The sequence below is a fragment of the Petromyzon marinus genome, chromosome 19, assembly GCF_048934315.1.
Source record: "Petromyzon marinus isolate PM22_M1 ecotype Great Lakes invasive population chromosome 19, UKy_Petmar_22M1.pri1.0, whole genome shotgun sequence".
Lineage (NCBI taxonomy): Eukaryota > Metazoa > Chordata > Hyperoartia > Petromyzontiformes > Petromyzontidae > Petromyzon > Petromyzon marinus.
Genome location: NC_133685.1, coordinates 7681597 through 7699016, shown reverse-complemented (window position 1 = coordinate 7699016; position 17420 = coordinate 7681597). Strand labels below are relative to the sequence as shown.

The following is a 17420-nucleotide window of genomic DNA, read 5'->3' as shown; positions in this document are numbered from 1 at the left end:
CTCCGCCAGTGGCTTAACGGCTGCTTTCAGAACTGGGTACACGATCGTCCTCTCTCCAACACACCCCCCCCCCTCCCCACCATCGCACCACCATCACCACACTACCCCCCACCCGCCTCACGTCCCCCATTTAGATTAATCTTCCAACACTCGCCTCTACCACCACTTAACATTTTCCCCTGGGCTCGCTGCTGACCAATCAGAGTGTTTTTTTATAAATAGGACCGCGTAACGAGAGTGCGGTATTGGTGTGGCTGGGACGCTTGTCCCCCTCCCTGCGGACGGGTAGACGTGGGTCTGTGGTAGACTCAGTCTCCGGGGTTGTCTCTGTCGGGAGTTTGGAAACCAGGCGGCTCTTGTTCTGCACAAAGGTAAGTCTATTATTATTATTTTTAAATGTCTCCTTTCTCACACGGTGGTTGCGATGTTGATGTAGTCAATGAGTAAATTAATAAATGTACTTTTTTATCATCTGCGTTTTGAAAACCGATTTTAAAAAATGTCATTTTTATCGGGCAATGCTCGGCGAAGAGAACGCGGCTTGTCGTTTATGTTTTGACGATGCAAAATAATAAATATTTTTTTCAACGTTACTCGATGAACGAGTTTCTCGCGTAACAGAAAAGTAGGACCGCTGAGTCGCGCCTTTACCGACGCCTAATTTTAATCCTTCGAATAAATTTGGGGAGAGCGAAGAAAAAAAATCTGGTGAGACTTCACAATCTATTTATAAGCGGAGGGCCAGGGGTGCCGTCACGCTCTCCCGGCAAGGCCTTGGGAGGCCCTCCCAGGCGGCGTGCACCAATGGGGACGCGACGCCCCCCCGCTCGGGTCAAACAAAATAGACGCGCTTGAGTCAGCAGGGACAGCTGCGATGCCCGCATAGGGGAAGGGGGTGACGTCCCTTCGGACAAAATGCACGTCCCTCATCCACCCTCACCCCACCCACCCAACCAACCACCCACCCCGACTCTCTCCCCCAGGGTTGACCGGGGGGTAGGGGGACCATCTACTTCTTACCACCTCCTCTCTCGCGCGAGTGGGAGGAAAGAGAGAAAATATAAAAAAACCTTTTCATTTCAGTTACGAAAAGAAAAAACGATTTGTTGTTTTTGTTGCCGTTGTCCTATTCAAGGTCATTTTTGTTGTTGTATTAAAACCACAGAATCGGATATTTGGTGGCTGGAGGGAGACGTTCGGAGAGGCGGTTGCGACCGTTGCAGGGTGCCAATCGCGCCCTATTTTAGGGTAAGGTATTCCACCCTCAATTCTTTCCAGAGCCATATACTCGCAGCGCAGACGCATGCGGTCCGTTGTGTTCTATTTATATTCTCTTTAAAAATCAAACAGTGCAATTATCTCTCGTGATATTTCCCGGCGATTGCAGCTGTTTGTAACGGCTGGTGTTTCCTTAAAATCTGCACGCTCTCTGTGTTCATTAAAATTCACTGCCTTTGTGAGGTGGGTGTACAATGTTGACGCGGTATTTGCGTGCAATAGCTTACATGCGTGCGGTTGTGTTAAAGTATTTTGAGGGTTTGAAAGTACTGTGGTTGGATATATGAAGTGCCAGTTTTGCACTTTCCGTTATATGTTTCGCATAAGCATACCCTTGACATTGTAAAATGGAAAATTATTTAGTTTTGTAAATGCCCCTAAAGTGTGCGCCCAGATGCCCTCCAATATCTTTGGGAGTGATTGGTTATTGTTTAGAGATTAAATTGGGCGAAATGTACACGTGAATTCTACATTGATTCAATGGGATTTCATGGCAAATTTCAGGCATGTCGTGCTTGAAAAACGGTCGTCGGAACTCGACGCGGTTGTGTGTAAATGTCACACGGGGCAACTCCCCGTGAGCGGCCTTCGCATCGGTGCAGCGAGACCTCACGCCAGCGCTGCGGCGGTGGTGTGCACGCTTTGCCATCTTTTTGACGCAGGGCATTGTTCGTGCCCCCGGGCCCGAGTGGCCATGACGTCCACCACGGTGGTGTACGAAGAGGTGGTGGAATATGAAGAGTACGAGGAGGAGGTAGAAGAGGAAGAAGAGGAGGAGGGGGAGGAGGAGGAAGAGGAAGAGGTGGTGGAAGAGGTGGTGGAAGAGGTGATTGTTGAAGATCCGGTGACACATCAAGTGAGAAAAGTGGTGAGTGTCAGTGCCACCTGTATTTGGCAGAAAAAAATTATCATTGTTACTCTGCTGTATTTTGAACAGCATTCATGACATATATGGACACAGACTTGCACATAAACAAATCTAAACATTTAAAACTACCGTATATCAAAAAAGTGTCAAGGTCAATGCTGAAAACATGATTTATACAGCGCTAAATTCAAAGTTTAAATACGTAGCAGGTCTGCAGTTACACAAACATATATGTACGTCTTTATCTTTTGAGCAAATCCTCTGCTAACCATACTTCACCATGCGAGTTGGCAAGGGGGGGGGGTGGTTGGAGGGGGCAGGACCCATTCAGATATCACATACCACTGATTTTCGCCGTGGCGAGGAATCCAATTCAGGTCACTGGGTGGATAGTGCAGTGCACACCAACCAATGTACCACTCAAATAAACTGCACACAGAGGATTATCGTGACTCTCCACTATTTATGTCACTACATGCATTACGGAATCGGCTGCCTCTGTACTGATAGCCCAGGTGCATACATTAATTTCTTTAGAAGTGCTTGTGTTTTAGTTTGTTGTCTCACCCCCCCCCCCCCCTCCCCGTACCATCCGATTGGCACTGTTGGCTACGTACGGTGCAGAAGAAGTTCAACATATTGTACATGCCTATACATACATCTATGCTTCAGCTCTTATAAATCAAAGTCAAAGCATCTGCTCTCTGCACTGGGGGTGATCTTCACATTGGTGGCCCGGAGCCGATGGTGAAAATTCCAAATATATCTAAAGCGGAGGCATTCTATTCTTGGAAAAAAAAAACCCCGTCACCATATTTTAACTTCCCACAAAGTAGGGCCGTGTATTTTTTTACAGAGCCCAGATGGATGGTGGGTTCGGTTGATAACTGAGAAGGTGATGAAAATGACTGGCACTTAAAATGATGATCAAGGTGATGCTCTTGCTGGTAGTGATTATGTACTATACTGTTTTTTTTATCCACTCCCTTTTGTTTACATAAAGTGCCACCGCGGACATATGTCCCACAGCAGGCAAGCACTCGAGAAAAGTAGACATCATTTCCTGGGCGTTTCTTCAAAGGACATTTTAAGACGTTTAACGGCATTTAGAATGATATTTTACAACATTGTATTTATATATATTTTACAGACATCCACAACATTGTAACAGCTAACCGTGTGTTGTTTCATTACACACATTAACCATCGCGTGGCAGACGTGGCTTTGTTAGTGGTACGGCCATTCGAGTAATGTTCTTTAGAACTCATTTGAATTGCCATTGGCCAATACAATTGTCAGATTCATGGTCGAATGGAAACTTTGGGGTTCACGGAGAGCGTCAACTGTGTGCCTCCAACAGGACTCGTGACCACTGGCATGCAAAACAAACCCCACGGCATTTGCCGGAAGGCGCATTATTCATGAAGCTCGCGGCTGTTACAGGATAAAATTAATCCTCGACAAAAAATGAATGATCAATTATGTTCGTGAGGAGGGAGGCCACTCAGCGTCAAGGTTGTGGCCTAATATAGGGCTTTTTCGATCCACAAATCGTGTTTTTATATCCATAAATCAGGTAACAAGAATCACTTTAACGATAAAATTTGTTTTATGAAAAATATCACAGCTTCATCAATGCTCGAACACATACATACGAGTATTCAAAATATCACAGCTTGATCCATGCTTGATGCATGCTCGAACACCAGCTTTACTCATGCTTGATCAATACTCGAACAAATACGTTCAAGCATGTATCAAACATGGCTATGATATTTTGAAAACATGTGCCTATGTGTTCGAGCATGGATCAAGCTTTGTATCGTAACAAATCGGTCGATTCCCGTTTAATCGAGCAATTGCATCGTTAAAAACACCTCGATTTCCTTTCCATTACTCCCCATAATTACGGGCAAAGCCACGCTCAATTTGCTTGCGTGCAGTATATGGGCCTAAAACATTCACGTAACTTATCATTCATTCTGTCGCCGGATTCATGTTATCCCGTTACAGCTCGCACTCCGCGAGCCGTAGACACAGGGCAAGAGCTGGGGGCTTTGCTTACACTTGGCTTGGTGTTGCTCAACAGCGCACTCGGCCATCGAGTCCTGCGAGAGGATGTCGCGATCGCCTAGAGTGGCCACGCTGTTTTTACGGAGGGGAGCGACCTTGCCCGCCCCCCAACGGCCATGCCCGCTTTGTTGTCAGGACTGTGCGGCCTGAGATAAATGTCTCACCGACTAAAGTTGGAGGAGTAGGAGACGGGGAATGGTGGTGGGGTGGGTGGGAGGTATAAAAAAATGGTACGGGAGTGGGTGGCGCTTGTCTTGTACATGTTGGGAGCAGGCCAGGTTGTTTGTGAATGCTGACATCGGCAGCGCTTGTAGACAGCCGAGCGCTTGCCCGATGTCACGCCATGCCTCAGCATTCCGGGAATGTTACGGAAGGCTCGAGATAGATAACTCCGCGCCGCTGCCGCTTGGAAAGTTCTCCATGGTCCAGTCGAGTGCCCATAGAGAGAGTGCATTAAGATTGGGCGAAATTGCTCGAGTTTTTTCCGCCGTTAAAATCTTGCAGACGGTTGATTTCGTTTTGTTCACATGATTTGCAAGTGGCAAAATAAACGTAGGCTAATTAATGGCACGACTACAGGGAATGATCATAATTAACTGCTCGTGGCAATTGTTTGAATATATTTCTCCCCTGGAAACCGATGTGCTCACTCTGTCTAGGGGCTTCACGCTGATGAACTCAGCGAGTGCTGCTAATTACGACGTCTCTGCTGGATCTGGAAGTAAAACAAAAAACCGCACAGCCGAGAATACATTTACCGCAAACGTATTACATTGAGTGAAATCATTAGCACAGCAATGAGGTAATAGTGGCATCAAGTGTTGGTCATGGCGATCTCAAAATTCACTGAAGGTCATCGTCTTTAAATATATATACATATACCGTATCTCCCACGCATTATTATCTTGGGGTGCGGCTCATTATGAGACAACAAGTGTGCCCCAATAGATCCAGAGCAGTCTTTTAGCCACGTTGGTGTCCGGGATTTTTAGTTGATAGCTTATCTTACCCCCTCGGCACCTGGAGCCGTACAGGCGGGAGAGTTGTGCCGACCTCCTGACCTCCCAGGTCCTCTTCAGATTACACGTCAGTGCCCCTGGCAGGGTTCAGGTTATGCCAGCATTTGTCTGTAGTGTATGTTGAACTTCTTTCGCACCGTACGTGACCAACCGTGAGTAGCGGTAGACGCCACAGGGTAGCATGGCACTGCGGGGGGGGGGGGGGAGGGGTGGTAGGGGGGATCACCCTCAGCAGCTGTGTAACGACGAAGTGAGTGACTCTTGGTGGGGTTGCCTACCCATGTCTGTGGGAGTTGTGGTGTGGCTGAGACCGTGACTCTGAGGGGAGACCACCTGAAGCGACTGAAGCGCGATTTGTCCAGGAATTGGAAGCCAAAAGAGAAGAAAAGCGATCTCACACACTGTCGATGTACAAGGGTGACCTTGAACATTTGCCTATAGGCATTGGTAGCTACAGCAGTGTCCCCGACAGGATAATATGTGAAAGGTAAGCCTGTTTAAGACTTTAAAAGCAGTACGAGCAATATTGTGACGAATTCTACTGCTAGTAACATGGATCTGGGATCCATGACGGGATTTTTCATATTCGGTGAGATGTGATTCTGTTTGAGGGAGCGTGGCAAGTCTGGCAGTGGCAAATTAGACTGTTGTTTTATGGTGGGGAAGTAATACAGGACAGTAACAGCAGGCAAAACAAAGAAGTCACAGAAGAACAGAATAGTCTCCGCAACAGGAGGGGTAGGAAGAATGCGGATCAGAGAAATATACTGCAACAGATTGATGTGAGAGATCCTGCAAAGTTTAGAGAGAGGTGAGGAACTCTCAATTTATTTTAACACCGAGGTTCTAGACATATTTCTGCGAGTATATACAAATGCAAAACGATCGGAAGAATTGGAACCAAGGGTATGCCCCTTGGTAATAATTAGCAACGCAACTTCATACTGACATTTTATTCATATTGGTGGAACGTCTTGACTCGAGTTATCGTGGCCCTCCCGCTAACTTAATGGCAACAAGAAAGCTGTTTAAGCTGACCCAGTGATATCACGTGGGTAGGGCGCCGCAGTGGCGAGATGTTAACAACCTCGCCTGGTAAACAGGAGGTCGTGGGTTTCGATCCCGACCCTGACGCCTGTATATTTGGAGTCTGCGTGTTCTCCCTGCGGTCGAGTGGATTTTTCTCAGGGTCCTCCGGTTTTTTATTAAGTCATGGCTGCGCGCATGGCATGTGATGTCATCACGTTGGCCAAGAAGTTTTACCCATTCTCGTTTTATTCTATTGACAGGAGTTGGTGAACCCTTTAATCAATATGTTCGGTTTTGTCTACCCTACGGCTCGAATGGCATTGACGTTGGACTCTCTTTGTGAGAGTTACCACGACTCAATGTTACAGACAGAAAGGATGGGCAGAGATAATACTTTCAAGTAAGCGCATTGTTTTTAAGGAAGGTCACGTGCTCATCTTACTGAACAATGCAGTCACATCAGGTTTTTTTTTAAATTATTATTTACCTGAAAATTGGAAGCACAATTTGACTCAATCGTTCAAGTTTTACATTTTTTGCTGTCACTTTTTACAGATCGTCATTGCAATCTAAGATATTCATTATAAAGGTTATTGGGTTAGATCGCGTTATTTATAAATGTGTCGTAACCCTCCACCACCCGACACGGCCAAACAGTAAAAAATGTGTCACGTTTACAAAGGACAAATAGTTCACTACTTTAGCCCACCGGTGTGTTGAAGAGTGAATCAACATAATTTAAAATTTGAGTACGACGTTTCGTTGGTAATTATATCCAGCATCATCGGGCAATTCGCCAGAATGGTAAAGCCCTCGCTTGCTCCCGGTATTAAATAGAGCAGCAGGGTGACGTCATCATTTAACTCATTCAGGTGCAGTGTTTTGAGGCGGAGGGGGGGGTATTGTAATTATATAATCGATTGGTAATCAGTCAATGGTTATGATTAGTAATGAGTTGTAGATTAGTACTTAGTTGTAATGTATGTTATTGTGATTATATGCTACGTTAGTAATCCGTTAATTAGTATGTGTTTTCCCTATAAGGAATTGTAGTATGTATTATTTAATAATATGCTTCCAAGCCGCACTAAGCCTGTAGCTGTCAGAGCGATTAAAGTTATTTCTATTTCTCTCAATTTCAATGGATTCTCTTATTAGTCTTTGCCAGTAATAATTAGTTTTACACAACACTTCAACGTTATCAAAATCAATTGAGTGTCTTTGTTGACATGCATGTTCTGCCACTGCCAACAGTTGTGTTTGAGATAATTTAATATTTCTTTGGTGTTCTTTTAGTCTTATGCTGATGTTACGTCCCTTCTGTCCAATATAGCATCTGCCACATAAACAGTTAATCCGATATACACCTTCTGTTGATAATTTAACACAACTGTCGGCAGTGGCAGAACATGCGTGTCAACAAGTACACTCAATTGATTTTGATAACGTTGAAGTGTTTTGTAAAACTAATTATTACTGGCAAAGACTAATTAGAGAATCCATTGAAATTGAGAGAAATAGAAATAACTTTAATCGCTCTGACAGCTACAGGCTTAGTGCGGCTTGGAAGCGTATTATTAAATAATACATACTACAATTCCTTATAGGGGAAACACATACTAATTAACAGATTACAAACGTAGCATATAATTACAATAACATATATTACAACTAATTGCTAATCTACAGCTCATTACTCATCATAACCATTGACTGATTACCAATCGATTATATAATTACAATACCCCCCCCCCCCCGCCTCAAATCACTGCACCTGAATGAGTTAAATGATGACGTCACCCTGCTGCTGCTTTATTTAAGACCGGGAGCAAGTGAGGGCTTTACCATTCTGGCGAATTGCCCGATGATGCTGGATGTAATTACCAGCGAAACGTCGTACTCAAATTTGAAATGATGTTGATTCACTCTTCAACACACCAGTGGGCTAAAGTAGTGAACTATTTGTCCTTTGTAAACGTGACACGTTTTTTACAGTTTGGCCGTGTCGGGTGGTGGAGGGTTACGACACATTTATAACGCGATCTAACCCAAAAACCTTTATTATGAATAATATTGGTCGCGAAAGCCTACGTGTTAAGCAATCTAAGACATCCCGATGGCAATGAATGAAACTGACTTAATAAGCAGGTCAAATTATGTACGTGTTGTTATTAAAGCAAGCACGTGAATGCCACCACACGTTACTAGTGAGAACTGCAGGTACACACCAATCTAACCCAGTACTCTGGGAATGGAGCAACGCATCTCACAGCTGCGTCCACTACGTGGCCTGGAACTGAATCACTGAGGGTGAAGTTCAGTATCATCAGAATCTGTATTTAGACTGGAGGAATCCGATGAGCTATGAAGCTCTTTTTTTTACAGATGTCCAGTATGGATGGGTCAGAAGTTGTAAGTCACATGACTGCTTTATAATCCCATTTCCCCTCCTAACGTTTACTACATCAGAGGTAACCTCACTTTTTGAGTAGATAATTCACGTATTTATACCAGAATATCATCTTCCCATTGTGTGAAATATCGATTGCAATATAGTGATTTAACAGCGGAGAAGCATATTGCTCTGGTATTGTCCTTCACTGCACTATTCTATACAGTCCTTTACGTCTGTGCCAAATATTGTTGAATGGGATATATTATTAAACTGTTGTACCAAGCGTGCAACCATGGGGCTGGCGAGTTAATGGAGACGGTATGTGCTCTACTGATATGGACCCCCGCTGCCCGTGGTGATTTTGTCAAAGCTATTTTCAGCCATACTGACCGACGCAAAACTTGACTTGCACGTCTTGCTCGCTGGCATGTGCACCAGCTGGCTGGCCTGAGCACCTATACATTCAGTATTCTCGTTCCCTCTCGATACACCTGTTGACTGATCTCTAGATCGTGTGGCAGACAAGGCAAAAACACATATCTCCCGTGTGATCTTAATAGACTGTAGGGGCAAGTGTTGTTAGCGAGCACCTATGAAGGCCAGGACGTCACACGACGGGGTGGGTGGCCAGCTCCACGCCCGGCCGTCTTTGTCTCTCGAGTGGCGATGTTTACACCCTGTACCAGGTACTCACTTGAGGCTGAGTAGGCCTACGGGAGACCCAGGACCGGTTCAGTTAACGTCACTGTTTGTTGGCCGTGAGCGGCCATCGACCCGAGTGTGGCAGGCACACCTGTTGACACACACATTAACCCAGCCTTTCAACGATTGACTCAATCACCTGTTGGATAATCAATAGCAGAATTCCAGTCATTCGCAATCCAATAATCCGCAAATCCCTGAAATTCACAGACTATTGGCGGTATGCTCCCTTAATCCGCGGCACACCGCGGAGGATTGAAAAAAAGTGGACGGGACTGACGCAGAGCTGGAGGATAGGAGCTGCAGGGAAATGCGGAGGGAAGGTTTTATAAAATGTATTTTAGATCTGAAGTTGTGGTGACTGCAATGATCCATACTCTTTGGTTCTTTTGGTAAAGTCAAGTAGGTATAAAATAAAAAATAAAATAAATCACGACGTTTTGAGCACAACACAAGCGTCCGTCATCAGGTGGGGACAACCACAGCAAGACACACTTGCTGAAGTAGGCAAAAGAGTTGCTAGTAACAAGGGGATTATATAGAAGAGGGAGGGGGAGGAGCCAGGGATAGAGAGGGTGGGGGGTGTGGGTAGCGGGGGTGGTACTGCTAAGGTACGGTAAATTTAGGGAGTGGGGGGCGTGGGTCAGAGGGGAGTGGAATGCTGAAGCACTGTAAATTTCCAAGAGACTGGAATGAGCAGGGCTAGGCATAAGAGACTGGAATTGCGGATATGAAGGCAAACTGTAGAGCAGCTAAGGTTTTTACATGGTTAATAACATCCTTCCAATGATTGTTCAATTTGTATCCATCTTCTCGCTTGAAGTTACGTCTATGTTTATATATCTGGATGGCTTCATGAACAAACCTTTGATAGTAGCCAGATGGTTTGCAGAGCACCTTGGTCTCGGAAAAAAAACAATGTCATGGGAGCCAACAGCGTTATGGTCAGCAACTGCGGAGGAATTGGTCCTACGTGACTTTACCGAGAGAACCAAAGAGTATATTTATTTTGCTGCTTTTTTTCCCCATCAGCAACCCATAGCCACCCAGCACAGCCAATGAGTTAGGTTTGTCACGTAAACAAAACGTGCCAAATAGTTACTACTTCAGAACACCGGTGTGTAGGAAAGTAAACCCACTGCATTGGCAATTTGATTACGATGTTTCCCTGGTTTATTACAACCAGCTTCATTCAGCCAATTTACTTTCAAAATGAGTTGAGATTAAGTGCGCCTTAAAGCGCTCTGAGATGCCCGGGCGTATAGTGCTAAAATATTCACAACACATTATTATAATCGTTATTGTTACACGTTGACATGGAACAATCCATCGCCCGTACATTATCAAGGTAAGTGACGTGGAAGCACATCGCACAACTCAGAGCCTGCAGGTCCTGAGGAACAATCCTGCTTGGGGTTGACTCGACGACTCTTCGTTCCCTGTCAATTGACTTTACCGAAAGAACCAAGAATATGAATCCCTGCAGTCACGAAAGCTTTAAATCAAAATTCACTATTGTGAAGTAAATGGTAATTTGTTAAACGCGTAGGCTTTCGCGACCAATGTCCATAATACAGGTTTTTTTTGGGTTAGATATGTGATCTAGCCCAAAAAAATATCTGTATTATCAACAATAGTTTCCCTATGAATAGACTGTCTCCTGCCACAGGAATGTTGAATGTACGCTAACCTACATACATTTTATTTTTTATTTTTACAAGGTAAGGCCCACTGAGCTATATAGCTATTTTCGATTAGCGACCTGACTATCACAAAGGATAACTCAACGAAGTGGCTTATCGTGTGGAAATGTCTCGCAGCCAAATACCCTAAACGCGTTGTTGATTATAATGTGAAGGAAAAAAACCGGACGACCTGGAAAAAAATCCACGCCACCACTGTGAGAGACACATGCAAACTCCAAATATACAGCAGGCGTCAGGGTCGGGATCAACTCCACGACCTCTTGTATACCAGGCGAGGTAGTTCACATCTCCTCACCACTTGCTCAGGGTCACCAAATGGATCTGAGTACTTCCCGAAAATGAGTCTTCACACATCAGAAGCTTTCCTTTAATGAATTACCGTCAAATATATTACAACTTTAACAACGACACGAGCACCGTATGCGGTGATTGCTAACACCGGACCGTCCTGTGCTTGCGTGTGTTGTTGTTGTTGTTGTCTCTGCAGAGCGTGCCGCAACTTCACCCCTCCGGCCTAGTCCACCGGAAGGTGAAGAAGAAGCGAAAGGTGGACACCAGCAAGTTCATGACGCCCTACCTGGCTCACAGCAAGAAGATGATGGACCTCTTCAGCGAGGTAACACCGCGTGCCCGCGTAACCGTGGCTGATGGCCACGGTGATAGGTGCATACGCTGAAGCAGGGGGACAGTGGCGGCGTTCCTCGAATTTAATTAGACGCCCCCCACGCTTCGACAATCCTCGGAGACACCGGTGGAACCATCAGCCACATCGGAAAGACACAGGTCGCAGTCGTTGCGATTGTGGCCATGCGGAAACAAACTGTGCACCGTGTAGTGAACCACTGTAGTCTGCGCTCCTTCAACGGTGGAGGAAGAGGACAACTCCACCAACTCTCTCCTGAAGCCTTGTCGTGGCTGTAGCAGACCTCAACATAGAATAAAATACGCTAATAAACACATTTTAGAAGTCTACCAACCAATAAAACGCCTTTTCTCCTGAAGATGAATAAAGGGGGCATTAAACAATGGGTGTTTTAAGAAACATTACCATTGATTTGCAAGACATCGTTATCACAAAAGTAATTTTGAGTGTTAGGAATGGTACCAGCCTCTAATTCTGCTGCTATGTTTTTAACCACGACAAGTTTCAACAGTGTTTCAGTTATTTTCCAAAACGAGGCCTCGAGGTTCATGAATAGATAACTAACGGATACCGATTTTTTAAAAGAAAACTTTCCGCTGCTTTACTTTGGCACTAATTTGGATAATTTATATATTAAAAAAAACTATTTTTACGGAGGTATTTCTCAAGCTGACTTCCTTGTATTAATTACAATGTATTTCGTAATGAACGCAACTTTAACAAGTTAGTTCATTCTTCTTTAGCTGATGTCACGTTAACGTATATTGTCACTGAATGCGCAGAGACGCACGCTTAGAATTAGAGAGACAGAAAGAGGGACACGTTGGGTTAATGAACATACGGCTGGTTGATGACATGGTTTTAACTGAGAATAAAAGTAAACGGGCTTGGGCAGGACAACGTCGCAAACAAGAGGGGGTGATGGCTCATGGTGAAGTCTGAACGACGGAATTCCAAACAAAGCAGAGAGCACAGCCAATGGTTACGTCCACCACAGAGATGGAGCGATGAAATCAGTCACGTGCGCAGTACGATATGTGCATTGAACTTCTTTCGCACCGCCGCCACCGCACGTATAGGCAAACGCGCTAATCAGAGGCGTGGGGGAAGGACAGCCAACTAAGCACAAAAAAAACTGTTCCAAAGAAATTAGTTGGTGTGCAGATGCCAGATGAGACAGTTACGTCGCAAGACGATAGCGGACGGTGATGGCTTTTAGGAGGCCTTGATCCAGCAGTGGATCGATTATGGAGGACGATTGTCGAGAATGTCCAGGATGGAAGGAAGAGTAATCTGTCGGATTGGTATGCCCATTTTTTTCTAAACAATACCTATTCGTAATATTCGAGGGTTAGCAATTGTGGGAGTGCGTTGCTCCATGTCACCGCACGTGGGTTCTGACAATGTACGTACGTGTGCACGTTGAACTTCTTTCGCGCCGTACGTAGCCAGACTGTGCCAATCGGTAGACGCGGGACAATAATGCGCAGTAACACGCTCCCACAATCACCACGGAGTGCCGGTTTCTTCGGTTGGGTGTTTGCCTGGCACAGGTGAAATACAAGGAGGCGCTGAAGAATCACCAGCCCAAGGGCTTCACCACCCTGTCGGAAACACCGAGGCAGAAGATCTGCAAGCATGCGCAGGACATTTTGAGCGAGGTGCGTGGCGCGAACGCAGCGCGACACGATGGAAACGCGAGCGGCGCGGCGCAGAGGCGCAATTGAAAATAAAATGTGGGAAGGAGTTGGGCGGAAAGGCGGTGCATTGGGGACACGTGTGCATCACGGGCAGAAGTGCCTTAGTTTGATTCCTGACTCTTGGCACCTTCCCATGTGGAGTTTGTACGTTTTACCCCAGTTCTGAAGACTGTGAGTGAGTGTGTAGAGTTTGTGTGTTCTCACCCCTGATCTGCAGACTGTGTGTGTGTGGAGTGTGCATGTTCTCCCCGTGTTCTGCAGACTATGAGTGTGTGTAGAGTTTGTGTGTTCTCCCCCTGTTCTGCAGACAGAGTGTGTGTGTGTATAGTTTGTGTGTTCTCTCCCAGTTCTGCAGACTGTGAGTGTGTGTAGAGTTTGTGTGTTCTCCCCCTGTTCTGCAGACTGTGTGTGTGTAGAGTTTGTGTGTTCTCCCCCTGTTCTGCAGACTGTGTGTGTAGAGTTTGTGTGTTCTCCCCCTGTTCTGCAGACTGTGTGTATGTAGAGTTTGTGTGTTCTCCCCGTGTTCTGCAGACTGTGAGTGTGTGTAGAGTTTGTGTGTTCTCCCCCTGTTCTGCAGACTGTGTGTGTAGAGTTTGTGTGTTCTCCCCCTGTTCTGCAGACTGTGTGTATGTAGAGTTTGTGTGTTCTCCCCGTGTTCTGCAGACTGTGTGTATGTAGAGTTTGCATGTTCTCCCCCTGTTCTGCAGACTGTGTGTATGTAGAGTTTGTGTGTTCTCCCCGTGTTCTGCAGACTGTGTGTATGTAGAGTTTGCATGTTCTCCCCGTGTTCTGCAGACTGTGTGTATGTAGAGTTTGTGTGTTCTCCCCGTGTTCTGCAGACTGTGTGTATGTAGAGTTTGCATGTTCTCCCCGTGTTCTGCATGGGTTTCCTCGGGATTTTCTGGTTTACTTCCATAGCCTAAAGAGCACCATGTAACTTGTATTAGACAAACAACCCAATGGTGAAACATTGCCTGCAAATGACTCAATAAACATAGCACCATCGCCCTCTCCTGTGGGATATTTGGCAGAACCCTCCTGAGACGGATTCTCGTGACTCAGGGTGAACAAGCGTAATAATGATAGAAAAAAGAATAGTCATATAGCACTACCAGTGAGGCAAATACATTTTTAAAAACAAAAGACGATCAGCCATGAACCCGTGACCAATTGTGAATAGGCTCTGTTAATATCCAGCGCATAACATATTTTTCCCTGCGCATTTCGAAACATGCGTTTAAAGTATTTGGCTGCTTTAAAATTCCACGCGACAAGCCACTTCGTTAAGCTGTCAATTGTAGCCAGGTCGCTTCTGGCAGAGTTGTATGGCTCAGTGGGCCTTACCTGGTAAAATTAATTTGTATCATTTGGTAAGTGGAATTATAATCTAGCACTGAAAATAGGAAACCTCATAGGACAGAATGTGCCTGTGCCTCTCATAGCAACTGGTTTTACTACATTGACACAATTATTATACAATGATACCCTGTCCCAGTTTATTTTTTGGAGTGTGATGTTCATAATTGTTAACCCCTTATCAGTGCCCTAGCTTATTACAGACCAATTCAGACGTTGTTGGTCACCCCGTGCCCCTTATAAATCTCAACGTTCATCCTACAAAGTCCCATAACAAAGGAGAAACGCAAACATTTAGACACTTTTTTTTGCCCGTATTGAAACGGCTGTACGCCGTATGGACCTGAAAACTCAATGTCCTTGTACAAGAAAAGGGGATAAACCGTGTGGGTTGACATGTCTGTATGTTTAACATTTAGTAGCAATCCCGAATTTGTGACTCCACGCTGCACTTCCATAGAGCAAAGCAACTCACAGCGAGCGCTGCTTAAAATCGAACTCCAATTCCAAAATATCGTACTGAAAAATACATCTACAAATAAAAATGACAACACGAAGGTAAAGTTGCACAGCGCTATCAAATTTGCTGACTACTTTATTTAGCTAACAGGTGTTTTTCCCCTTAGAACGAGACGAATTAAAACGCACCACATTACTTCAAAATAAAAATAAATAAATATTCGAATAGAAATGGTGTATTTCATACATTTTATTTTGTATATATGTTTGAAAATGTACTTGTTTTGGGCATGCATGTATGTAGAACTTCTTTCGCACCGTGCGCAGCCAACCGGCCACATTTTATTTAGTCTGATGATCACCATCACTTCTTTAAATTAATAAAGCCTTCTCCTACCCACTTTGTCGCACTCTATTGCAGCATTATGACTGCCAAGGTGAATAAAATTAAAAGTGTGTATCCATAGTCAACCTTGCACGTGCTTTGCCCGACAAGGTCCACGTCCAAGCGGAGCCACTCGACCACTGCTTATTGCAAGGGTATGTGTTGTTGTTGTTGCTGTTTATGTTTAATGTCACGGCTTTCTAATTGTCACCCCTCTCTCCCAATTCAACGTGCGGCCGCAAGGTGAAATACCGCGACGCTGGGAGAAAAACCATCAGCAACTGCCACGTGGACGAGAAGGCGTGGGACATTGCGCATTCGAAGAAGATCAGTGCCATGGTCAGCAAGGTGAGAGAACTCGCAGACCGCCATCTGACATGGCGCAATCAGCCAGTCGGTGAAAGTGTCAGCCTTTACTTCAGAAAGTAAATACAGTGGCTCATCGATTATTCCGGCTGGCTGCTTACAATATTATCCGGCGGTCCAGGACCGATCCGGCGCAAACCGCACCAAAGGCTGTAACCTAGTCCGGCTATCGGCACAGTGTGTGCGTTAAATATTACATAGAGTACATTATACACTACATACAATTTACTACATACAAACTCTACACACAACTTGGTTTCAGTGTTAAATATTACATAGAGTACACTATACACTACATACAATTTACTACATACAAACTGTACACACAACTTGGTTTCAGTGTTAAATATTACATAGAGTACATTATACACTACATATAATTTACTACATACAAACTCTACACACAACTTGGTTTCAGTGTTAAATATTACATAGAGTACATTATACACTACATACAATTTACTACATACAAACTCTACACACAACTTGGTTTCAGTGTTAAATATTATATACACTACATTATACACTACATACAATTCACTACATACAAACTCTACACACAACTTGGTTTCAGTGTTAAATATTATATACACTACATTATACACTACATACAACCAATGGCGGAGCCAGGATTTTCAGGTTGGGGGGGCAACCCCTCCAGCAATGAAAAATGATAGAGGAGTTGTTAGTAAGGGCTTGTTAGTAAGGGCTTGTTAGTAAGTAAGGAGATGTTAGTAAGTAAGGAGTTGCCCCTTGCTTTTTATTCGACGCGTGTGCGGCGATGACGCAGCCATCGATCGAGGGTCGAATTCAAACCGCGTTGTGTGATGATCGGCATCGCGCTCGCTGAAGGTGTTGATGCCTTCAGGGAAGTCGTGTACTGTATACGCAACTGCGCACAATTCTGTGAGCCACTTATAACTGCTTTTCAGTTACTTATTGCCAATTATGGACTCAGACTATTGTCCTATCATCTCATAGAGTCCCTGGCACGTAATAATATGCTACGCAGTGGCAGTGGGGGTCGCAAAATGCCGATTTATTACTAATGAACCCTAATGATCCGATCGAAATTAGGGATTTCGATCGGATCATTGGGGGGGCACGTGCCACCACCCCACCTCACTGGCTCCACCAGTGAACACAACTTACTACATACAAACCAGGCGATCGGCACCATGGAGCGTGACAAAAAAGTGGCTCTGTTTGATGTCAGTGTCAAATATGATATACACTCCATTACACACTACATTGAAACAATGAAAATACTGCACGCATATACATCACCCCATGCAAAGTCTTCGAGACTGGAGCGGTAAGTACGGCACAGTAAAAACAGTAACTTTTTAAAGTAGGTTGCTTATTTTCGTCAATTTATGTTTATTCATGCCAATTTCATGTAGTTAACAGATTAAAAAGTGAAAAAAAACGTACGCACAA

The 17420-nt window shown here is 44.7% G+C and overlaps 1 protein-coding gene across 13 annotated transcripts in view; it reads left to right on the top strand.

Moving 5' to 3' along the window:
• The first annotated feature begins 235 nt into the window (after nt 1-235).
• The window catches only part of NEB (nebulin), a 211709-nt gene continuing 194524 nt past the window's right edge, over nt 236-17420 (top strand). For 8 of the 13 annotated variants that reach the window (XM_076068129.1, XM_032957177.2, XM_032957174.2 and 5 more), the window contains exons 1-6: nt 236-371; nt 1166-1248; nt 1941-2146; nt 11559-11687; nt 13268-13375; nt 15858-15962. In XM_076068129.1, the coding sequence (XP_075924244.1) occupies nt 1973-2146; nt 11559-11687; nt 13268-13375; nt 15858-15962 (516 nt within the window). In that variant the 5' untranslated portion in view covers nt 236-371; nt 1166-1248; nt 1941-1972. Of the gene's footprint in view, nt 372-1040; nt 1249-1940; nt 2147-11558; nt 11688-13267; nt 13376-15857; nt 15963-17420 lie in introns of those variants that run through there. The other 5 variants (XM_076068127.1, XM_076068126.1, XM_032957173.2 and 2 more) reach the window with 2 other exon arrangements.